General features: G+C 38.1%; 3 protein-coding genes across 4 annotated transcripts; 2 read left to right on the forward strand and 1 right to left on the reverse strand.

The window, feature by feature from the left end:
• The first annotated feature begins 1,007 nt into the window (after positions 1-1,007).
• Positions 1,008-2,325, forward strand: LOC141815626 (BTB/POZ domain-containing protein At1g55760-like). The gene is made up of 4 exons (XM_074703576.1): positions 1,008-1,126; positions 1,196-1,344; positions 1,432-1,550; positions 1,720-2,325. Exons 1-4 carry the CDS (start codon positions 1,008-1,010, stop codon positions 2,323-2,325), a joined length of 993 nt encoding a protein of 330 aa, XP_074559677.1.
• A 1,788-nt stretch (positions 2,326-4,113) lies between these two features.
• On the reverse strand, positions 4,114-10,733 carry LOC141815428 (uncharacterized). 2 transcript variants are annotated; one of them, XM_074703374.1, is made up of 4 exons: positions 10,618-10,733; positions 9,149-9,486; positions 7,381-8,575; positions 4,114-6,867 (listed from the first exon to the last, which is right to left on the reverse strand). In XM_074703374.1, exons 2-4 carry the CDS (start codon positions 9,280-9,282, stop codon positions 4,306-4,308), a joined length of 3,891 nt encoding a protein of 1,296 aa, XP_074559475.1. In that variant the 5' UTR covers positions 9,283-9,486; positions 10,618-10,733; the 3' UTR covers positions 4,114-4,305. The 2 variants fall into 2 exon arrangements, with proteins under 2 accessions (XP_074559475.1, XP_074559476.1); XM_074703375.1 differs by lacking the exon at positions 10,618-10,733 and adding an exon at positions 10,403-10,441.
• Positions 10,734-14,810: 4,077 nt separating this feature from the next.
• LOC141814620 (chloride channel protein CLC-f-like) lies at positions 14,811-21,381 on the forward strand. The gene is made up of 9 exons (XM_074702561.1): positions 14,811-15,325; positions 16,091-16,493; positions 16,789-16,983; positions 18,152-18,606; positions 18,684-18,788; positions 19,215-19,442; positions 19,552-19,773; positions 20,002-20,234; positions 20,958-21,381. Exons 1-9 carry the CDS (start codon positions 14,963-14,965, stop codon positions 21,031-21,033), a joined length of 2,280 nt encoding a protein of 759 aa, XP_074558662.1. The 5' UTR covers positions 14,811-14,962; the 3' UTR covers positions 21,034-21,381.
• The last annotated feature ends 2,677 nt before the right edge of the window (positions 21,382-24,058 follow it).

The following is a 24,058-nucleotide window of genomic DNA, read 5'->3' on the forward strand; positions in this document are numbered from 1 at the left end:
AGAGAAACTACAGTGAATTTTTTTAATAAACGGTTGATTTTTCGCGATCAACGGCCGGGATCGCGTGCGCACGGATCGCGTTTTTTCTGCGTGTATATATATATATATATATATATATATATATATATATATATATATATATATATATATATATATATATACGAAACGGCTATCCTGAGCACCGTCGTCCTGAGCACCCGTGAGCACCGGAATCCCGACCGTTCATCCGATCGCGCATTCAATCTCAGCCGTCCCTTACACAGTGTTTCTCCTCGGAATCATCGCCGTCCGACCACCGTCGGCCGCCGGACCGGGCCCGTTGGAACCGCAACTCGCCGGCGGTCCGGCCTGGATTCCGGCCGCGATTTGGCCGGAGGTGTATTGTCGAGTTGCGCTTCAAACGAGTCCGGGATTGCGGCCAACGGGTCCGGTCCGGTGATCGGACGGCGAAGAACGGCGGCGGAACGCGTGGAGGTCGGCTGTCGCGCACGGGGAGCGCAGGAGCCGGATGCCTAGGATTTCAGTTCTATATATAGGGCAATATATATATATATATTTATATTATTCATTATTTTTATTTATATTTTACAACTCGGTCGGAATCCGATGTTGAAGCACGCTGACGAGTGGCGCGTCGATTAAGCTCGATCTGGTGGCCCAGCGGTGACCGGATGGCGAAGCGGCAGCGGCAAGCGACGGATCGGGCGCTCGTGGCACTATGCATTCCCAAAACGGATCTTCGTGATCACGTGTGATGGACAATAAAATAACGTATGAAGCCAAGATCATTTAAAATATAAAAGTGCAAACTTTATCGTAACCGAGCGACGCAGCCTTCCCCTTCCCTGCGCCATCCTCCAACTCCATCGCCACGGCGCGCAGAAGCGATTCCAGGTGCCTTGCGTGCTGTAGAACGTTAATCTCTTCCAGTTTCTGTTCCTTCTCTCTTCCGGATCTTCGATTGCATTAATGAGGTCGCGGCCGCACCGGCGTCGTCATCGTCATCGATGAACGAGCAGGCGTACCGGGTGGAGACGGCGCAGCGCCTGGCGCAATGGCGGATCGAAAACATCGCCTCCTGCACTTACCGTAAGTCCGACCCCTTCAAGGTCGGCCTCTGGAATTGGTACGATTTAGAGTTCCCCCAAAATTTATCGCTTTTTTTTTCGGTTGATTTGCTTTCCTTGATCGGAAGGTATCTCAGCGTAGAGAAGAACAAGCAGTTGTACGTGAAGCTTTTCCCCGAGATGTGCAATCTAACCAGAAAGCAGCCGCCCATTGCGTCCTTCAACATCAAGTTCGTCTCCGTGTCATCCTCCTCCCGCAAGACTGTTGTCCACCCAGGTCAGAAGTGTTCTCCTCAATAGAACAGGGCATGTTCTCGTCTTGCTGTTTTGTTCACAAGCACAAGTTTTCTGTTTTTATCTGCAGAAGTTTGTGACAAGTTACTGAAGAACAATGACGATTTCGTACTGGCACTCGACGATTTGTCGAGTGGAAGATTGATCATTGACATCGAGTTCCTTGATCTAAAGATTTTACCTTCATCAGTAAGCAACTATTCCCTGCAACTTCCTTCCTATTTGCTGCACATTCCATATTCAATTGGTAACATCTAAATCAATTTGTTTCAAATTTCAATCACTTTGCCTCCTTTCCTCAACTGATATCTACATGTTCTTCTCTGGATTGTGAAATAGCTCTGATATCTACACGCAGGGTGGAGAGCCTTCCTCCATCTGGTCCAACTACCACATCGAGAGGCGTTCGATGAACACGACCCTTGCCTGCCTCGGCCAGATGCTGACTGAGGGCATCCACACCGACATCACCGTCAACGCTGCAGACGGCGGCAGTATCAGCGCCCACCGTGCCATCCTAGCAGCAAGATCGCCGGTGTTCCGCAGCATGTTCTCCCACAATCTCAGGGAGAAGGAGCTCTCCGCGGTGAACATATCGGACATGTCACTTGAGGCTTGCCGGGCCTTCCTCCACTACATCTACGGCAACTTCCAGCCGGAGGAATTCTTGAGCCACCGGATCGCCCTCCTCCATGCCGCCGATAAGTACGACGTATCGGAACTCAAGGAAGCGTGCCATGACAGCTTACTGGAAGACATGGACGCTAGCAACGTGCTTGAGAGGCTGCAGGCTGCTGACCTTTACTGCTTGCCTAGGCTGAAGAGTGCCTGCATGAGATACCTGGTGAACTTTGGCAAGATTTATGAGATCCGAGATGAGTTCAATGCGTTCATAGAGACTTCTAATAGAGATCTCATAGCTGAAATCTTTCAAGAGATTCTTGCCTTTTGGAAAGGTTTCTAAGATTTCTTAGTTGGATTCGGATGAAATCTATGTATATATATATAGGTCTATCAAACAATGGCATTCGATTATTTGATTGTAAAAATAAATAAATAAATAAATGAAATCAAGACTTTGTTTTATGAATCAAACAAATGCTAGATGATTCTAATTGTGACCTGGTCTTTCTGAAAGATTTTTATATTTTTTTAAGCAGAAGCACACGTGTTTTTCTCTTTATTTTTTTTTTTCTTTTTTTTTGTTAAAAATCTGTTGTACCAAACCTGGAAGCCCTCAAAACTATCTTCTTGTGCACTAAGATCACTTCTCTTCTCATCACACGATTCGTAGTTGATCTTGATCTCGATGGAATCAGGAGGAGCCCCTGGCCGGAGCGAGGAGGAGGGGGCGGCGGCGGCGGCGGCGGCTTCTGTTGCGACGTGCCCGGAGTGCAAGAAGAAGTTCGTTTCGCGTAAAGCCATGCATGGCCACCTGAGGAGCCACCCGGAGAGGAAATACCGAGGCGCCGATCCAAATCCCCCCGCACAATTGGCCAAAATAGAGATATCGGCGGCGGCGGCGGCGGCGGATGTTGGCGGCGATGGAGGCCCTCCTTCTCTCGTCGCCAACACCAACTTCCTCTTGATCATGACTGAACGCGAAAGATTACAGAGCAAAAAATTAATCAAGAGGAGAGGGATCAAGGATGATACGGAGGGAAACGGCGAGTGCAGCACGTCCGCAGGTATTGCTCCTCCTCGTGAGTGCGAGTGCTTCGTGTGCCACAAGAGGTTCTCTTCTTACCAAGCGTTGGGAGGCCACATGAACGTCCATTCCGGGAGCGGAATCACAATCAGAGACGCCGCCGTTAAAACAAGTCCGTTGATGGAGGCGAAGGAGCTGCCAGTGTTGTCCAAGAAAGAGTGGATTGCTGTGTATGCGCTGAAACGGTTGAGAGAAGCAGCTCGATCAGCTCCGCCCCGGGGAGCGGCGCGTCCGCCGTTGGCGTTCGATCTCAACCAGCTGCCGCCGTCGGAGGCCGAAGGAGAGAAGAAGAACTTGGGCCAAATTTAGACTTGACTTCATATTGTTTATTCAAAGATTTCATCTTGTTTATTGCTTGTTTTCTTTAATTGACGCAGAAAGAATTAATTAGATATCCTTGATATCCTTGATTAATCGATGATATCTTCTCTTTCTCTTTGTGAAAACTCGATTTTTTTTTTGTAGTAACAATGGCCAAGTGAATGATCCACATCTTGAATTGTATAATTATGATATTAATTTATTAAATTAGATAGTGGGATAGCAAAGCTTGAGTGTGAGGTTTAATTTTCATTATCAAAAGAAAATCCATAATTCTTTGTTGTCAAAGATATTCAAATTATTAAAGCAAACCCCAGGAGAAAAAGGGATTAATTTTGTTTATTAATTATTTAATGTCAAAATAATTATAAGAGGAAACAATTTTAACAAGCAATGCATACCTATCTTCATTTCTATTTGATGAAAAGGATAACTATATAAAAAATTTCTTTTTCAAAGTTCCAGTAAAAAACAATGAAACAGACATGTACATGCATGCTAAATGGATTGAATGACTAATCAAGGATGAAAATGCTACATGGTCAACGCAAAAGTAAGATGCACTCTTAGGAACTAGATTTGGTAGTTAGAATGAACATATGAACAAATAGACAGTTTACATAGATACTTAGGGAAATAGTTGGCATATAGCATTTAACACACGCATGGATGCAGCCAAATAAGCAACCAGATGAACAACTAGTAAATGCTTTACTATTAATCTTAAAAGAGATCGAAACTACCCGAAGTGAATTTATAACCACACCACGAAAGAAATACATGTAATCCTTTAAGCATGAGTATCAGAACATGGAACCGAGAACAAGGTCTTACCAGCTAGTTCATGTAATGAGAATATCATTTGCTTGATGCATGAAAGTTCATCTGTCAAATGACTTACATAGAGGTCTTTGTTTATGACCAATGCAGGTTCCTAGAGTAGTACGTAACAGGTGCCCTTTGACCTGGGAGGGACTGGAATAAGGTGGGGCTTGGCACAAGGGGACCCTGGTTTTCTGAGGTGATTTTCTGACTCATAAAACTGGCACTGGCACTCGAATAAGCATTAGGGAACAAGGGTCTCACATGTTCTACCATTTGGTTTTGTAATGGATAGCAGGAGAATGAAGTATGAGGCAAAGGATGATGAACTGAATTTGGGGGAGGGAAATTGCTTGCTGAACTTGTTAGGAAGCCTCTTGCATCATTCTCATGCGGAGGATCATCAATCACAATCACCTGATCCATTATTTGATGAGATAGATGAGGGTCTTTAAGCAGTTGCCATTGCTGAATCTGTTGATTGAGTTTAGCTGTGCAACCTGGTTGTACTGGAGCCCATGTAAAGCCACCGCCAATTGGCCTTCGAGGTAAATTCAGTGGAATCTGGTGATCAACTGGAGGAACAGTTTGGCAAAGAGTTCGAGGAGGCCTAGCAACAAGATGATTATGCTGATACTGAAAGTTGCCCTGCTTCGTGTGTTTGTCGGTCAATTCATATTCAGAACCAGAAAGATTTACCTGTTGAGTGCTATTGAATGCAGGCTGACTTTGCACAACTTCATCACAGTTCTGAACCAGTAAGTTTTTACCCATCAACCTTAGCATAGGGCTGGAAACAGAATGATTCTGTGATTGAAGTGACGGCCTGGGCGAACATGTATTGCTACAGGTTGGAAAATTGACTGACAAATCTGGTGAGCTCTTCAGCAAAGTTAACTTTTCAGGTGGTCCAATCTCTGAGTTGTTTATCATATTATCATTATGATTCTGGTATAGAGTAAAACAGGATGAGTTCCTTGGTCCAATGGACAAGTCTGACACCAACTTTGAGGTGGTAGTCCTGTCGGCACCATTTTGTCTAAACAGTATAGAATCTTTATCAATTTTTTCTCTACATGAGATGCATAAGCAATTATCATCCTCACACAGATGAAGTTCTTTATCTGGCATGCTGTCTTTAGTTTCATGTTCTATATTCTCCAAGTTTCTCTCCTGAGCTACTTCAATGCTTTTTGCAGAAGGAATTACAGAAATATGGTAATCATTGACACAGGTAGCTCTGGACAACTTTTCGGCACCTTGGAATTTGAAATCTAACGGAGATGGTAAAGAGATGGTTGACTCAGTTGAAATGGGAGATCCAGATGGTTCCCTTTCAGTAGATACATTCTTTGAATGACTTGCTGTAATTCTTATGGAGTTTATTGATGAGCTCCTTTCTGGCTCATCATTGTGACAAGTCAAACAACCACTAGATTCATGAAGAGAAACAGTATCAGTCAGAAGCCCTGGCCGTGCCGAATGAGAATCATTTCGGCCTCTAACCTCTGCCAATTTAATCTGCTGGTCTCCCATCTCATTAGAATTACTGTCACCTTGAAACTTCTCTTGATATTTGAAATGTTGTTTGAACTGTTCTATGTGGGCTTCACTTGCATGTTCTTCAGATTGACAAGAATCTAATTCTGCACCAAGACATGGTGCAACCTTTTCTGAGTTTACACTATCGTGAACAACAGGAACAGTATTCTCCATGGAAGGTCTGGTCGTGTCATCTCTAGACTCCGATATTTCCATTTGCATGCCTGAAGATTCAATTTCTGTTTCATGGAATTGAGTTTGTGAGCTCAGATTTGTTGAATTGTTGTTTTCCTGGTATTCAATTATGTTTGGGTGTTGAGCTATTACATCATTCATAGCTCCTTCTCCAAACATTGTATTATTCCTCCGTGCAGAACATTGGTTAGATCCTATTGTTTCTTTTCCATCTACTCTGAGAAGGGAACCGTAACCTGCAGGACTAGATGAACTTGCATTGCTCAATGGTGGAAGTTCTCCTTTTGGAACAGTCCTGCATAACTTTTTTGAGATGGATGATTTCTCAAATTGCCACTTAGTTGTGTCATTATCATTTGGAGCTGAAGCTGAACCTCTCTGGGCTTTCATCACTGTTTTCCTATTAGAAGTGCTATTGGACCTTTCCCGAATCCCCACATCCTTCTCTTTTAATTTCAACACTGATGAACATGTAAAGCTCCCTGATGATCTAGATAATTTCAAAACAAGACTATTAGTTGCGGTCAAATCTTCAGAATGTATGCTGTTTGGCTGAGGCAATTCCGTAGACCCATGCCTCTCTTCATCCATGCTACAAGCTTTATTTATGAAATTAACTTTCTGTGTTTTTGAAGAACCAGTCAGCTCTTCAGATGACCTAGAGAATGTCTCGGCTTGTGTTTTTATATCAGGAGAGTTGCCTGAATCTAGTTGAACATTCATGTGAGAAGGTACCATGTCCTCAGAGGTACCACAATTGTCTTCTATGGCCGACTTTTTTCGGACCTGTGAGCGCTTAGCTCGTGCCCACTGTTTCACTGTTGCAAATGTAATGATCTTGTCTCTCTCTTTTGGCAGACATTTGCCATTCTTCTGATGATTCTCTGTGTTGAAATCTAACTTATCTGTAACATGGATCTGTTTACCACAAATTGTCATACCAAATTGTAATCAGAAACATAAAGAAAAGGAGGGAAAATAAATAAAGCATGCAAAATCAAATGCAATATAATCATGAGTGTTTTTGCTTGAAACCAAAAGTATGTTGAACTATGCTTAGAGTAAAACTCCCAAATTTATTAAAAACCATCAAGAATATTCAACATCTTGGTTAAGACAAGTAAAGAACTCCAGTTTAAAAGTGTCTTGAGAAGAAGTTGATCAAAGCATTACTGTTGAATGTCATTACATTGTATGGTGTCCCTTGATACTATGATTGATCTATAGCTAATCATGGGGAAAAAAGGAAATTGTCTAACACGCTAAAGAGAAAACTATGTTCGATATCCAAGATGGTACCTAACATATCTAAAATGCTTAGAAACTGAACTATCTAATGTTTTTGACCTTGGTAAATATTGGTATTCAAGAATCATTAAAGCATAAATACAAGTAAAAGTACCAAAGTTTGTCGTGGAGTGAATCCTTTACCTGTGACTTCATAAAGTTGGATGAGAAACATTTCTCATTTTGTGCTTTCAATTTCATATGTTTTGATGCAAATTGCTTTTTCTTGTTAATTGAAAGAGCCTCCCTTGCCTTTGATTCTTTTGCTTGTTTCCTGAGCTTAAACTTTTCATGTGATACTTCTTGTTCATTTAACTTGGACAAGATCCTAAGCTTTATACCATGTGAATCAACATAAACTGGTTCGGTCCTATCATATTCAGAATGAATTGGTGAAACTTGTCTTTTGGTCAGCACATCCACACCATTAGTTGGCATTGTCATTATTGCCATTTCAGAACTCCAGTTTGTACCATTCCTCTTATCAAGATCTTCAAGAGTGCAACAGTGAGAACTTGCATATATATCCACCATCAACCTCTTCTTCTTTGGCTTGACTTTATATATTGAAACATTATTCTGCACGCCCTTAGAGTTAGACTCCATCGAGAGACATTGGTCTATGTGCGCATTCAGAGTGGTATTAGAAGTAAAAGAAAATGTTTTGCAGACTGGGCAGACCTTTGAAGCCATAGGATGCAGTATCATGCCAGAATTGTTTACAGCATCTTCTGTTAGTCTGGTCTCCGAGCATGAAGCCAATTTGATTATCAGCCTGTTTCTTTTAGCCAAAGGTTCGCGCAATTTTTCAAGAGCACGGCTAGGATCAGAAACCTCACACTGTGACTGTGTTGTAGTAGATCTGTCTAGAGATACAGAAAGAGGATTACCATTCTGACTTAAAATTTCTTCAGTTTGTTGAGATGTCCTGGATGTTGAAGGAATTCCAGCATCACTATGGCTCAACTCATTCACAAATAATCCAAAGTTAGAAGTAGACTTTGTTTCCTTCGGTGATGGATGGATGGATGGAGCTAAAACAGGTTCCTTCAAGGTTAATCCTAAATCCTTTGGCACACTAGAAGGATCTTCATCGGATTGATCACCAATTATTGGTGTAATAATATCCAAGTTTGAAGAAACTGTTTCAGCTTCTAAACCAGCAGTAGGTTGAGTTACTGCTTCCAATTTGATGAGACAATTAGCTCTCAATATATCAGGGTGTTCAAAAGGTGGCAACAACTCTTTGACACCATGCTTCAAGCAAAACTTCAAGAACTGTGGTGCAAACGGCCAAGAAGCTTCAATCCCTTGGCGACGTGATGCAAAGACATAATCTCTGAGGAACAAAAAATGAAATAGACTCACTTACAGAATTTCAATTCTACACAACCAAGTAACCAAAATCTTCAACTCCATGTTCCCCCAAAAAGATAGAAGCAAAGCAAAGGAGACCTGCTTATCAGATGACCTTTGGGGCTGTATTTGTTCTAAATATATTCCGTGCTAATTGCTAAAGTTAGATTCCTTTCTAATCAAGGAACAAGATAGAGTTTATAAATTCTAGCAGCTGTTCTACATCTGTAGTGAAACTATAACATGATGAAGATTCGAACGTGATCTAGAAAATCTCAAATGTATCATTGCACAACTTAAAATTCATTTGAGGGAAATTAGAACACAAAGAAGAATCTGATAATTGTAGTTGATAAATCTCCAGGAAATTAAACTAACTACAAAAGATGCAAACAAAAAAGAATCCACATATACTGAAACTCGAAAGGATAGATTTAGATATATATACACATATGTTATATGATTGAGGGGCAAAAGGGGAACCCCAGGGGAAAGAAGGATATGACCTATCTATTAAAAATAATAATAATAACTCCAGATGAAGAAGCACTTTTACCTTATGGAGAAATTGGGAGTTGTCTCTCCAAGGATTGGTGGATCTAATTCCTCTTGGGACCTCTCATTAGTCCTTACTTCTGGAAGCTTGAAGGAACATCTTGTATCTGGAGAATTTCCACTGGATAATAACATCTGAAGAAGGTCCTCTCTGTTATCTCTATATGATCCAGCAGTTGTACTGTCCCAAAAGTTCTGGTTCTACTGGGGCTTCTCTTTTGCTTAGCCTCCACCATAACAAAGGACTTGGCCCCTGAGACCCCTCAAGAAGACAAAACGAACATCAAAATCCAAAATTCCAACCAGTTTTTTTCTCCTCCCTGGACCTGATTATTGTGCCTGCAAATTCATAGGGACAGATGTCAAATCTATGAGATCATCTAGAAATGTGAACCCCATAGAGTAACTTGGAGATTATTTCAAGAACATTATTTCATGTGCACAGAAGACTAGATTCAAGTGTCTCATTAGACCAACGAAGTTAGATCAGGCTTCATCAACACCTAAGAATCTCCCACATGTTAGTGAGACAAAAAGTCAAGTGAGAGATGAGCATACTCAGGTGTCATTTTATGTGGAAGAATTGAACATACTCGGATCCTAGCACAACTTTATCAGGAAGAGAGCAAGGGAGGAAGGGAAAATAAAAATAACAGTTTTGTCAAACACATACCACATGAAATGATAAGAAGAGAAAAATGGGCAGGAAGCATGTTCAAGTCAAAAAGGTGGAACACCACCACCGCCACCACAAACCACTAAGGAGAGAGCAAAAACGTCATCAACTCTAGAGAAATTTCATCCAAAAATTACTCTTATAGAGTTCCCACGGAAGATCAACCGGTAATATAGTAGAGAGATGTTAAAAACGGAGGCCATAAAATCTCGAAGATCTCGGCGAAGATTGTTTACAGATCTCAGAAGGAAACGAAACAACAGAGGCAAAGGAGAAGTTTTTCAAAGAAAGGACAACATAGAAAATGATAAAAAAAAAAATCCCATTAGACCTCGCATCCAAGAGTAAAGTACCCATTTCTAGATTTCTTCTTTCTTCCGAAATGAAGGAACAAGGAACGACACATAAATCGAAGATCCAAACTACAGGAGAAGTAGGAAGAGAAAAAAGCATGGCAGATCCAGAAAGGAAACAGCTCGATGCCACCCAAAAAAAAAAAATCATCGACATGAAATCCCTACGAGAAAGAACGAAAATACCTCAAAAATCAAACTTTTCAACATCAATTGAACCACATACCCTATCAAAATTACAGCTTTCCTCCAAATCGTTGCTTGAGATGACCAAATTGGAGCCAAAGAGAAAACAAAAACAAAAAAAAAACTGAAACTTGTAGAAGTGATGAGGAAGGGACAGACTTGCCTTCACCCTTTCACTTCACAGCTCACAATTAATGGATAGGAGAGACTGGAGAGAAGAAAAAAAAAAAGAAGAAAACAGCACCATCCACTTACACATCCATGGCATCAGCTTCCCCACCAGAAGCACCTCTGTAGCACAATAGCAACTGAGAGGGAGAGGGGGAGAGAGAGAGAAGGGGCAAGAGAAAAAAGAGCGTGTTTTGAAGGAGCTGTCCTAACCCTGTACCTACTCTCCTACCATTTCCATTCTAACTCTCCTTTTCTCGTGCTGGTATTAAAATAGCAAATTTACAGTGTTCATCAATTATCACGTAGCTTTCCTTTTTCTGTCAGCAGTCATTCTTGGGCAAATATGCACATAAGCACCTCATAATCTAATAATTTCAAGTTGGAATCTCTCATTCAAAACTAAAACATAATAATTATTTTATGATTCAACTGTTCGCTTTATTTTTAATATTAAAATTAATTTAAAAAATGCAATTTTTTTCAACTCCAACCTTAATATAAAATCAATAATAATTAGATTATAATGGAGGTGACAACTTTATTCATGCGGAGCCCAACAATAGTGTTTTTTTAATGATTTCCAATACTTAATTTGTTTTTCAATTTTATCCCTCAACTTTTCTATATCTGAAATCTCGATCAAGATTAGTGGTGGCGAGGAAATGCTCCAAAAGATTTAAAGCGGATTTACTAAATTAATCGAGATTAGTTTGACTAATTATGGCGGCCATGTTGTTGCGGCGGACTTAGCGCTACGCGACAAGGGGACAAGAAGTCATGGGTCAAAAAGAAATGAATAAAACAATTCTATAAAAGCTTCCCCATAGACTTTCCTATGGTACGTACGCTATCATCCAATGGAATTGCACCAACTATTTATTTATTTATTTATTTTTAAAAAAAAAAAGAAAATTAATCAGTTCATTGAGATGGTAGATTTAGTTGGATGATTATAAAAGGATTAACTTATTTTCAATTAAAACTTTTTAGAGCAACTAATTCTTCACTTTTCAAATAATTATTTTTTAAAAAGAATAAAGAGGTAGGTCATCAATACTTGTTAATGAATATTTATATATGAGTAAAAATCAAAATGGGCTTCCTTTTTATTAGAATCGATAGAAAGTGTATCACTCTTTTGTTTATTATATTTTTGCATATTATTTAAAAATAAAAAAGTTTAAGATATTTGTACTAATTAATTAATTGGGTTAAATGCTTACTAAATGGAAGATCGTGGAAGGGTGCATGCACCGTGCACGTGCGGAAACAGAGGAAATTGCGATGTGGAGATTGGAGACTCGTTCACGTCTCTTCTCTTCCGCAGTGACTCTGTAGAGGAGATGGACGGATGGATGGATTCGACTGGGGGTGGGGCCCAACAGTGATGCATGCACACTGCCACAGTTTGGATCGTGTTTTTTTTTTTAAATTTTTTTTAAAGCGTGTTCTTGTGGACTGTTTGTTGAGTGTGTGATGTGATAATTTCCATCGAATTATTAATCTTTGGATTAGTAAATATTGATAATTTAGTAATTATTGGTGTTGTTTGCCACATTATTAACGTGACAGCCGATTTGATTTGATTTGATTTGATCGTTTATTGTCTCAGTTGGTACATGTCATTTTTTAAATCGTGGTGTCAAACAAGCTTCCATTTTAGGGTCAATCTCTAAGAGTAATTGTCGACCTTTAATAGCAATAGTCAATAATTTAGATATGTCAGCCGAACCGACCCATCCAAAATTCATGTTACACGTGTCATTTTTCAATAAATAAATATATATATATATAATAAATTTATAATTCATTGAATTTCATTTTTTTCATAAATAAAAAAATCTCAAATAAAATTCGTAATTCTTGATTTGTACTAATATGCATATTAGTAAGGATAATTGACATAAAAAAATCATAACTTTTCATGGTAAAATACATATATCATCATAATTTAATTTTGGAAAAAAAAATCCTTCTAAACTTGTGCGCCAACTCGAACCTATCCCACTCCACCTAAAACCACAATCTACACAAGCTAGCTCGTTTAGGTCCACTTCAAAATTGATTGATAAAATTTTAATTTAATATATTTAAATTATTTAGCGGGATGAACTAATATAATGGATTCAATCTAAATAAACTGACTCTGATAGTTATAGCTTATGATAGTTGTATTTCTCTTTCTTTATCAATATGTAATAATTACATGTTTATATGCAACTTTTAAATTATTAGTGCAATCATATTTTGGTTCAATATAAACATGAATTTGCCCCCTCGGGATATGATGCATTGGTAAAGACACATGCAAAAAAGATATCGCGTATCATGGATTGAATCTCAACTAGTACAAGATTATGCTCTTTGGTGGAAAAGACATAAAATATATATGGATCGGGTCATAGTTAAATACTTGAATTGGGAAAAAAGACCCTTGTGGGTTATGGTTGAGTATTTGATAGAACATGACTAGTTTAGCGATGAGCAAATTGTGAATGTCTAGCCGAAAGCGCTATTTGAATTTACTTGGGAGATCGGTAGAAACTTTCATTGATTAGTTGATTCAATTGGAGACCTTAGTTTATATATAGGCAAATTCATACAGATAAAATGGTATGAGACATTTGATGAATTGCATGACGAAAAACTTTAGAATACAACAGAGGACTTTTGCATGGTAGATTGAGAGTCATGAGAACATGCACTTGCTCAACAAGACAAGCTCAATCATATCAATCAAAGTTTGAAAGAATAATCGACTGATATTGATGATTAATCAATTAATGCTACTATAAGAGACAGATTAAACAACACCAAAACAATATGAATGGATAAAGCTCTTTGTTAATCAATCAACTAATGATGTCAACCAATTGAATGATGACCCCCAACACAGTAAGTTTGCATCGATAATTCATTATTAGGAGAAGGTTTTAAAGGGCTAACCATTAAGTATACCGTGTTGACCTACAACAATCTTATTATTAATTTTCTAAGTCGTTTTGCAAAATCTTAACACTTTTGTTGTAAATCTCATGTCCTCTTTGTAATCAACTTGTAAGAGGTGTTTCTACCTCTAACATCTAATTATGAAGGAGAAAATATAAAGGATTCTAAGAAGATCTATCAATTTTTTTTTTAAATTAACATTAGTTTTATGAAAGTTTCTTATTGATTATCAAAATAAATCAGGAAGTGGATCTATTGGTCTTTGTGATCCGTCTTATTGGAAGTTTTTGTTCACTAGCTCGTTTGTGTCGATAATACTCTCTCTACATCCAATAATAGCTCAAATTAAAGTTTACTCTTCGTTTCTCTCTAGTTGTTGAGCAAGACCTTTATTGTCTCAATTAAATATTTTCCACACTTCCTAAATGGGCCCATTCCATCTTTGATATGGGCGCATTAAGCCCATATAAAGCCCAATGAATCCTCATTTCTCCTGTTGTGTCGGTGTATATAGTATCATCCCCTCAATTTTTCGATAAAAAATATAGGGTTATAAAAATGAAGGGCGACGATCTTTCATCCAATATAAAATTTCTAACTCTGTCGATACAGTAGATTAATTTCTTTGGAATATTGTGTCATTTATACTTCCTGATTTATTTTAATGTTTGATAGAAAACTTTTATGAAATTAAATAGATCAGGTCCGAAAACTAAATATTTATTCTTATTTATTTATTTTTAATTTAAAAAAGGAATGTAATACATATTCTCATAATAAATCACGAATATGCTCTTTATTGCCCACGCGTTTCTGTTCAGTGGGCATCATGATTCACACGACCTCCATTTCTTTGCTTCCAATCCATTCCTTTGACTTCTTCGTCGCAACCCACTCACAAAGCGAATATTATCAACAAGTGGCATCTTTCAATTCGTCGTCCTGACTATTTGCTGTCGCCTTCCGAACACCCAATCGCCGCTACGAGGACGACTAGTTCCCGCATTGCTGAAGCACCACGAGATTGACGACACGTGTTCAAGCGTGCCGCCCGTTGTGGCGCACTGGCGAGGGAGACTTGGCATCGCGACTTCTCAGTGGGCGCCCGCCAAACGAATGCGTAGATGTGGCAGCCTGTGAACCGTTCGATGTGCAAATCCAACGCGGTTGTTTCCATCCGATGGTTGGGCATAGTTGCCGACATAACGAGAGTAATTGGCCACCCTTGTTCCGTTTACCCGTACATTTTACCCGTATTTTAAACTATACGCGTGTTTACTATATATACCGACACGTTTTCGCACTGGCTCCCTGGTTTCTCCCTTCCTTCCTGCCTTTTCTTTGATTTCTAAGAAAACTAGCGGAGCGAGGGCGAACCTGATCGTCGCTCCCGTTCTTCTCGTCGCTCGCTGAAGCAGATCTCCTCCTTAGGATTCTCCCGTGGATGAAGATTTAGGGTTCTTCGACCTGGCCGGCGACGATGCCCGGTGGCGAGTTCGAGCTCGATGATCACAAATCCCTCCTCCGTCCTCCCCCTTTGTCGACCGGGCCGGATCTGGAATCCCAGGGCCCAGATTTGTTGGGGACGTCGGCGGGAGGCACGGGGAGTCCGACTGCGGGGAAGAAGAGTGGGATCGGAGATCTTCTTCGGCACCTGGATCGGGGGCTCTCTAACCGGAACCTGAGTCGGCGGCATGTGGATCGGGGCGGCTTGTCGCCTCGATCAGATGGAAGGTCGCACGACGCCCTCGGGGACGGGGCGCCTCCTGAGTGGGCGCTGCTGCTCATAGGGTGCCTTCTTGGTCTTGCCACTGGTATTTGTGTTGCCGCATTTAATCGAGGGGTGAGTACTTGACTTTCCGTCACCCTGCTAATTTTTGAATGGCAAACTGTTGGTCCCGAACGCTGATGAGCGACGACTTTTCTCTTTAGCATTTTTATTCCCGTGTCATGGATCGGTGTTTTATGACATTTTTTTGGGTTATATGATGCATCTGAAAATTTTCTTTTGTAAAATATTAATCAAAGATCAGAATAATGTGAAGAATTAATGGAAACAACCATGCCATATCTGATTTACTGTTGCTCGATAGGCCTACCTCTACAGGTGGACTTTGATACCAATCCTTGTTTAACATGAAACTTCTTATTGCTATCTAATTGGGTTACAAAACTACAAAAATATGAGATTTATCTAGGAAACAATATCTCTAATTAAGGAAATCATTAATCAAGAAGGAAGCATTCTTGTGGTTAATGATTCATCAATTATCCCTTTCTTAGAAACATCCTCAAATCTGCAGTCTGCATTCCTCTTAGACTACATGCACACTCAGAGCTAAATCAGTAATGTGATTTTTTTTTCAGAGATATCATAAAATTTGTCTTGGAAAGAGAAACCTTGATGTTAACATTGGTTAGGGTTCTTAGCTCCCCCTGAATCGTCATAATCAAGCTATGTTTGTCCAAACTATTTGAGATCATCTACATTAGTTTTGTCCCTCCATTGAGCTCCTCGTAAGGTTATACCACTAGTAATTAGATTGTGCTAAATACTATTAATAAATTCAAATATCTGAAGTTGCTGAAGTAACGCTTCTTTGAATAGGTACATGTGATACATGAATGGGCATGGGCTGGTACCCCAAATGAGGGTGCTGCTTGGCTCCGCCTACAAAGGTTGGCTGATACCTGGCATAGGATACTTCTGATTCCAGTAACAGGAGGGGTAGTCGTTGGAATGATGCATGGTCTACTTGAAATCTTTGACCAGATAAACCAGTCAAGATCATCACAAAGACAAGGTCTTGACTTGCTGGCCGCTATATTTCCAACAATAAAGGCCATCCAGGCTGCCGTTACTCTGGGTACTGGTTGTTCTTTAGGACCTGAGGGACCCAGTGTAGATATTGGTAAGTCATGTGCAAATGGGTGTTCAGAAATGATGGAGAACAATAGAGAAAGGAGGATTGCTCTTGTTGCAGCTGGTGCCGCTGCTGGAATTGCTTCAGGTGCAGATTATAAATTTTGGAGTTATTTTATGTGGTGTGTCTAATTGTTCTCGTCATTGTTGAAGATCCAATCTTTGTTATAAAACTGGAAAAAATGACAAAGCAGACACTTTTAAGTTGGAGAGTAAAAATAGAAAGAAGACTGCATCAACATTAACTATTTGTTTGGATTATTCTATCTTCAACTTATTGTCCCTAGTTCCTATATGGCTACATATCTGCTCTCCTGCTGAACCGTTTGTTATATTGCTGAAAATATGGAAATACACTTCTTGACATTTTTGTGTATATTCAGGTTTTAATGCTGCTGTTGCTGGATGTTTTTTCGCCATTGAAACTGTACTGAGGCCACTTCGAGCAGAAAACTCACCTCCATTTACCACTGCTATGATCATATTGGCATCAGTTATTTCATCAACAGTGTCAAATGTTTTGCTTGGAGAGAAGCCAGCTTTTATTGTGCCGGCATATGAACTGAAATCTGCTGCTGGTATTTTATCTAATTCAAGGCCAGTTTGATGTTGCTAGGTAGTTATCAAAAATTTTGTTGTTGCTCTGGAGACTTCAATTATTTGTGTGGAAGGTCAAAAGTTTGCATTTGTGACATAATTATTAATTGGTAACCAGAATGGCACTAGGAATGTCTGGTCACTCTGATGTTATGAGCATATTAATTTTATCTAATATCTGTGTCATCTAGTTTCATTCTAATTGCATTTGGTTAATGAAACGAAAAATTTAAGGATATTGGCACGTTGGAGTACGTAGACCCATTACATTCAGATTATGTCCTTCCATCCATTGATCTTTCTCTCATGTATTTGGCCACTCAAAACATTTGGCAAAAAGCAATGCATCCTCTTACAAATAGAATGACATAGCTTGACAAATGGATCCCCATCTACTCTTTCACTACAATGCCCTCATTAGTCAAGTCTGTTCTCTTCATGATTTCTTTATGTTTGTTGTAGCATCTTAGTAGTTCTACATGTGATCTTTTTGGTATTTTAGTTGGAATTCTGAATGTTAATGAGGGCAGAATCCAGGTTTCATAAAAAGGCACAAACAACATAATTCTACCTGCCTCTAGCTAGCGAGACAAAAACTGGTTTTGTTAGAAAAAATCAAGTGGTTTCAAAGTGATAGAGGTTTTCTTCTTGTTTCTGCTAATATTTATTTGTAAAGACAACAAGAGAACTGTAGTTTTGGAGTGCTATATTCTAGGTGTCCATTAGATATTACATAACTGCAATAGTATAACAAGTCCTTAGGGCAGGTGTGTTCCTCAATTAGTTCTTGGTATGTTTGGGAGATCTTTAGAAAGAATGTTCATGATATTGTGCTCATTTTTTCAAAAGAAGAATTAATTTTCTTATTATCCTTTATCTTTAGTGTTATTGAAATCTAGGTCTGTTTTGTTACTCCTCTTGATGCTGCTTGTGCTAAAAATTATTGCATATATTTCAGCTTGAAGTTTTAGTAAGGGTTCATATACTTTCCCTGTAAGAACTTGTTGAATGGTACTTGGATATTGCTTGAGTCTTTTGAGGAAGAATTCATGTTGATAGTTTTGATTAAATTGATTGCTTTGGAGACAAAGTTCATAAGGTTTGTAACCCTATTTCAGTGCTAAAATTTTACTTTTTTTTCCTGTGCAGAACTACCACTATATCTCATCCTGGGCATGCTTTGTGGGGCAGTGAGTGTGGCTTTCTCTCGCTTGGTAGTTTGGTTCACAAAGGCTTTTGAGTTTATAAAGGACCAGTTTGCTCTTCCAGCTGTTATGTTGCCTGCTTTAGGTGGTTTAGGAGCAGGCATGATAGCTCTCAAATATCCTGGAATTCTATACTGGGGTTTTACAAATGTTGAAGAGATCTTGCATACAGGACAGAGTGCTTCGGCACCAGGAATATGGCTTTTAACTCAACTAGTTGGGGCAAAAGTAGTCGCTACTGCTCTTTGCAAGGGTTCTGGACTTGTAGGTGGTCTTTATGCCCCAAGCTTGATGATTGGTGCTGCCCTTGGTGCAGTTTTTGGAGGCTCAGCTGCAGAACTCATAAATTCAGCAATTCCAGGAAATGGTGCTGTTGCACAGCCACAAGCTTATGCACTAGTAGGTGCCGTCATGTTCTTTAAAAATGCAAGGAAATTCATATTTCCTACAAACAATTTAAAACTGATATCATACAGGTTGGAATGGCTGCTACACTGGCTTCAGTGTGTTCGGTTCCACTGACGTCGGTACTCTTGCTCTTTGAGCTGACAAAGGACTACACAATATTGCTCCCTCTCATGGTAAATTCACAGAATTTGTTTTAATCCAGATGCTAGTAATTGAGATATTGTTTTTTTAATCAAGTTTTTTATAGCTTGTATTATTTTCTGTATTCTAGCTTTTGTTGTTTCTTCTCATTTTTCCTCTCATTTTACATGTGTAGGTGTATTGTCATTAATTTATTATATCATGTGTCCATTGTTTTCTTAAGATATAATTGCTGTCATCAAATTTGGTTTCTTTCGGTTATATATCATGTGTCCGCAGAAGGTCAGAGGTTAATTAGTTGTTGCAGCTTTTTGAACAAGTTGGCAATTATAGTCAACACATAGTTGCTGTTACTTCTTCTAACTTTTTAGGTTCATAATTACAATATCCATTGCTCCCAAGTATAACTTTGTATCTTCACTTAGTTCTTAGCATTAAGTACATGTAAACTTTAATAGGGTGCAGTTGGTTTAGCTATATGGGTTCCTTCTGTAGTAAACCAGCCAAAGGACAACGAAGACGCAAAGTCTCCTAGACGTGGATATTCTTCTTTATCTACTCAAGACAAGAATGAAATGATCTTGAGGCAACTTGATGATGGTGATGATCTCGAACTTTCTCATTTGGAAGCTGACATTCGTCATTTTGGAACCATCAACGATGAAGTGCTTCTGGATGATCTTAAGGTATGAATTTATTGGGGGTGGCTAATGTGATGAGGGAACTGTCTTACTGGAACGACTAGTGTTTCTTAATCTGTTGGACTTCAGATAGACATTTTTTTTCCTCCTCCAGGTTTCTTTAGCCATGTCAAAGACCTATGTTAAAGTTCATCCAACCACTATACTAAAGGATGCCATTGAACTTATGCATGATAATCAACAAACTTGTGTTCTTATCATCGACCATGAAGACTTTCTTGAAGGTATTCTTACACTTGGTGACATTCGGAGGAAAGGATTTGAAACAAGCGAAGAGCTTCCTAGTACTCCCAGAGGAGATACACAAATCTCAGATGTAAGCACTCTAGGATTTATGATGTTATCTTTGAGCAACTTATGTGAGCATAATCTTGGTAATCATCAAGTTGCCCTGGCATTGCCTAAGTACTTGTCATGCTCTAGTTAACTTATTGATTCCCAACTTGGTTTGTTTCATGAGCAATTGATAATCTCCATTCTTATATAGAGCTAGGAAAATATCCTCTCTTTTCATTGAACCATAAATTGTGAATCATTTTTGCAGGTGAACGTGCACACAGTTTCATCCTGCCTTGGTAGAGGGATTCAGCATCGGGATAGAGAAACTGGGTTGATAATCTGCTTTCCTGACACAGATTTGACAACTGCAAAGCAGCTTATGGAGGCTAAGGGAATTAAACAGTTGCCAGTGGTCAAGCGTGGTGGGGTACGCGGCAATAATGGGAAGCGCAAGATTGTTGGCCTTCTTTATTATGATTCAATTGGACATTGTCTTAGGTTAGTTGTTACTATCCCTTATATTTGATCAGATTTTTTCTTCTATTCATGGTTGATTGAATCAATGATGAAGTGTTTTTTAAAGTATCAACTCGAGAACTGCAACCTGGCCCTTGTATGCTAATCAACTATCACATGAAATAATGGAATTATTATGTCAAACATGTGTGTTGAAAAAGATGGTAAACCAGTAAAGCAATTTAAGATTAATGTGGCATGCACATGAATATGCATGCCACTTTCATCGTAAGTGCTATGTTGACATATTCATTGAGATAAACTACATTGGCACATTCAAGTGCATTAACTAGTTCTTAAAGCAATCATTTTCATTTTTAAACTGACAATCAGTTGTCACAACTGTATTTTTACTAGATGAGAGAAATTTTCCTGAACAGAGTAGTTATAGTATATATAATTGTTTTAGCATGCTTTCTCAGATTCTCATACACATCTTCATAATAGTTTTTTCCAAGACGGCAAAGAAGTCCGTGGGCTTTTTCTCTCTCTGAAAGCCTTGTCTCCATTGTTTCATATCAATCCTTGTCCCTTAAATCCTTTGGCTTGATTCATTGCTCAGATGCTAAATTATTCTTGATTGTCTCACTCGATTGCCTTCTTATATTTTTAAATACATTATGTTAATCTGGATTGACTTACTAGATTGTTTTCAAACATCTTATATATGCATTATGATTATCAATCATTTTTCTGCGTTTTCAGAGAGGAGGTAGCTCGCTGGAAGGCTATCTACCAGCAAAGAAAACACGTGCAAGACAGCGTCACTAATGGCCATTGACAATAAACTGAATGTAGGTTGATATGTTTCAGTGTTGCCTCGACTTCACGTGGATCCAGTAGTCAAACCGATACCTGCTCATCAGCATCGTACCCTTTAATTTGCGACTCAATTGTATTTTTCTGGACATGAGGCCTCCTTATGTAGGATGAACTTATGTTTGGACGCCATGTTGATGCTAGTACGAAGCACAGTGCAACTAAGGGCAGCTTTGTGTTATGTCGATTTTAGGTTAAGTTCCAGAATTTATCGTATAAGTTGCACACAAGAACAATTTTATGAATTGTCTAGGCTAGAGAATCCCTGTATAGAGGCGAATGCTAATTGATTATGCTTGCCATTTTGTAACATTATCGTTTACAGCTTAAGATGTTATATAACAAGTTCCAGATGGTTTAATTATCTGTAACTAGTTTTTCCTCGAATGATGTTCGGTATCGAACTCGGCTGCTACAGTATCCATTTCTCTCTATCTCTTCTTGGCCTTCCTTAATTTTTCGATTTATTTCGTGATTTGAGTCCCTTTTTCCTTGTTGTTCCTGTTTCAGATGTTAGTCATTTGGTTAGATATTAATGGATTCCACTGCAGAGCGTCAACTAATTGTATAATTACAGTTGATCCAAAAACTTGGTGCAATTAAATACAAAATCATGATATGTCAATAATGGCATGCGTGTCAACTACGCACTTGTTTATATATATATCATCATTCTATAATCTCTAATTTTAAAAATGTGTAACTCTTGTAATTAATAATTTTAAAAAATTTATAATAAAATTTATATTCAGTTTGGTCTCTAAAAATTTTTATAATTAAAACAATTTATAACAAATGTAACTCATTAATTTTTTTTTAAATGGATGAATCATATAAGAATCAACTTGAGAACATTTAATAAAAGAACACGAGATAAGTTTCCATGTTTAAAAAAAGAGTTAACTTTTAAAGAAATACTTTGAATCTAAGTGCCATAGCTTGAAACACACTCGAAACTTCTTTTCTGTCTATATAAAGTCTTGGTCCGGAAGATGAAAAAGAGAACATACCAACTCTCTCATTTGGTGGTGGTCGTACCCAAGCAAGGTCTGCATGATCTATTTCTCCTCCTCATCATCATCATCATCATTTTTTTCTTCTTCTTCTGTTCTTCTCTTTGATAGAACAAATATGAATCATGCCATATTCACATTAATTTCCAATTTCATGTATCTTTTATTTTTCAATCAGACATGACTTAATATATAACTAGCTATTTACAAGAGCTAAAACCATGAAGGCTGAGCAAGGAGAAGTTGAACGGCCACTCGGAATCGTTGGAGGGAATATAGCTATGCTATCAACTCTTGGCATCAAGTTAGTTTCGATATCATTAATTAATCAAACTTAAATTTGCTAGTAAATTGTAATCTAACCCTTCTTTTCCATGGTTGACCTTTTCCTCTTCCTCCCCTTGTTAAGTTTTTCCTTAATCCTAAAATTTTTAGAGGGATTAGCATTCACCCATCCTCAAATCCTCCCTCCGTCGTCGTCGTTGTTGTTGAACGTCTTTGCTGTTAGCATCGTCATCTTAGGGTTTATGATAATAAGTAAATAAGGGTTTCAGTATATGTTAGAAATAAAAAATTACAAGCTTTTATATATCTCAATTTGTTTAATTTTGCTATTTATATTTGCTTGTCCTGTTTCATTCATTGTTGCTCTTCCAAAATTTGATAACAAAACAAGAAAAAAATGATAACTTTAAATGATAACCTGAATTATTATGAAAAATAAAGTATTGATTAATATCATAAATCAATTATGTCTAGTTATTCTAATTGAGAATATATATATATAGATAAATATAATTATATGAGAGTGCTTCGGCTTGATATTTGTAAGAAATTATATTATTTCTCAACCAAGTTAATAAAGAAATGAATATAATTCTTATGCTATGAAATTTCAATTCTATTAATTATAAAAGACATGAGATTAATTATGTTAGAGTAATAATGAATTAACTCTTTCAAAATATATATATATATATTGTTTTGTAGTTAAAAAAAACTTTTAAGTCTTTCTGTGCGTGTATAAACTTCAATCAAATGGAAATAAATTTCTTCTCACAAGGTGGATTATAGGGCGTTCACCCTATTCTTATGTGAGACACCTCACGAAATGGATTGCAAGTCGTTCAACTTTTTTTTTGTGAGGTATTTTTCGGATGGATTGCAGGTCATTTACCCCATCTATTATGTATAGATGCATACTTACGATGCAATTTCGTTATGGGTGGATTGTAGATCGTTCACTTGGTTATACGTACAATGCATCATTTTCAAATGGGTTGTAGGTCGCTCACTTTGATATGTTTCATTTAAACATGATGTGTTTGTATTAAGTGGAATATAGGTTGTTCACCTTTACTTTATCTGGATGGGTATATTGTATGTCATTTACCAATAAGACAAAAATGGATGAAATGTAGCAAATGAGAAAATAAGGAGAACTGATGATATTAATTAAAAAGGGAAATAAAAGATGAATGACATGGAAAAAATAAAAGATAAATATTGTTGTTGCCTTCTTTAAAAATATTTTCATGCTCATCTTTCGTATATTCGCTTTGCACTTTGTATTTTTTTTTTTCTTTTTCCTTTTCTTTTTACCTCCAAATTCACAGATTTAAAGCGATTTTCGAGGTTTGATCAATAAAGTTGGAGATTATTTCAGAGATACTCAGTGATAGTTATGGTGACGACTTCTACATAGTCCATTAAGTTTATTTCATTTGCATAGTGGCTACTTAATTATCCATTTTGTTATTTCAGCATTGATCATTTTATTTTTTGTACAAGGTTAGTTGTCAATCATGTCATGGTATGATAGAGCCAGATTTGGTGGTCGAACATTTTCTACATCATCGAATAAAGTATTGCATAGTTATATTCGTATAACCTGTGTATCTTTATTGTATATTATTTATAAAATTTAATGTAAGAATAAATATTGTCCAAGCAATGAGGCTACTTCGCGATCGA

This window comes from Curcuma longa, chromosome 21 (genome assembly GCF_044706935.1).
Source record: "Curcuma longa cultivar G26 ecotype Majalengka, Jawa Barat chromosome 21, ITB_CL_G26_1.1, whole genome shotgun sequence".
Taxonomy (NCBI): Eukaryota; Viridiplantae; Streptophyta; class Magnoliopsida; order Zingiberales; family Zingiberaceae; genus Curcuma; species Curcuma longa.

Bases quoted from the DNA above. Each gene is read 5' to 3' on its own strand.
- LOC141815626 (XM_074703576.1), top strand. From the start codon at position 1,008: ATGAACGAGCAGGCGTACCGGGTGGAGACGGCGCAGCGCCTGGCGCAA. The intron at 1,127-1,195 runs GTACGATTTAGA...CTTGATCGGAAG, and splicing joins AAGGTCGGCCTCTGGAATTG to GTATCTCAGCGTAGAGAAGA. The intron at 1,345-1,431 runs GTCAGAAGTGTT...TTTTATCTGCAG, and splicing joins CAAGACTGTTGTCCACCCAG to AAGTTTGTGACAAGTTACTG.
- LOC141815428 (XM_074703374.1), bottom strand. From the start codon at position 9,282: ATGTTATTATCCAGTGGAAATTCTCCAGATACAAGATGTTCCTTCAAG. The intron at 8,576-9,148 runs GTAAAAGTGCTT...TTTGTTCCTCAG, and splicing joins ACTCCCAATTTCTCCATAAG to AGATTATGTCTTTGCATCAC. The intron at 6,868-7,380 runs GTAAAGGATTCA...TGTGGTAAACAG, and splicing joins CCAACTTTATGAAGTCACAG to ATCCATGTTACAGATAAGTT.
- LOC141814620 (XM_074702561.1), top strand. From the start codon at position 14,963: ATGCCCGGTGGCGAGTTCGAGCTCGATGATCACAAATCCCTCCTCCGT. The intron at 15,326-16,090 runs GTGAGTACTTGA...TTCTTTGAATAG, and splicing joins TTGCCGCATTTAATCGAGGG to GTACATGTGATACATGAATG. The intron at 16,984-18,151 runs GTATTTTATCTA...TTTCCTGTGCAG, and splicing joins TGAACTGAAATCTGCTGCTG to AACTACCACTATATCTCATC.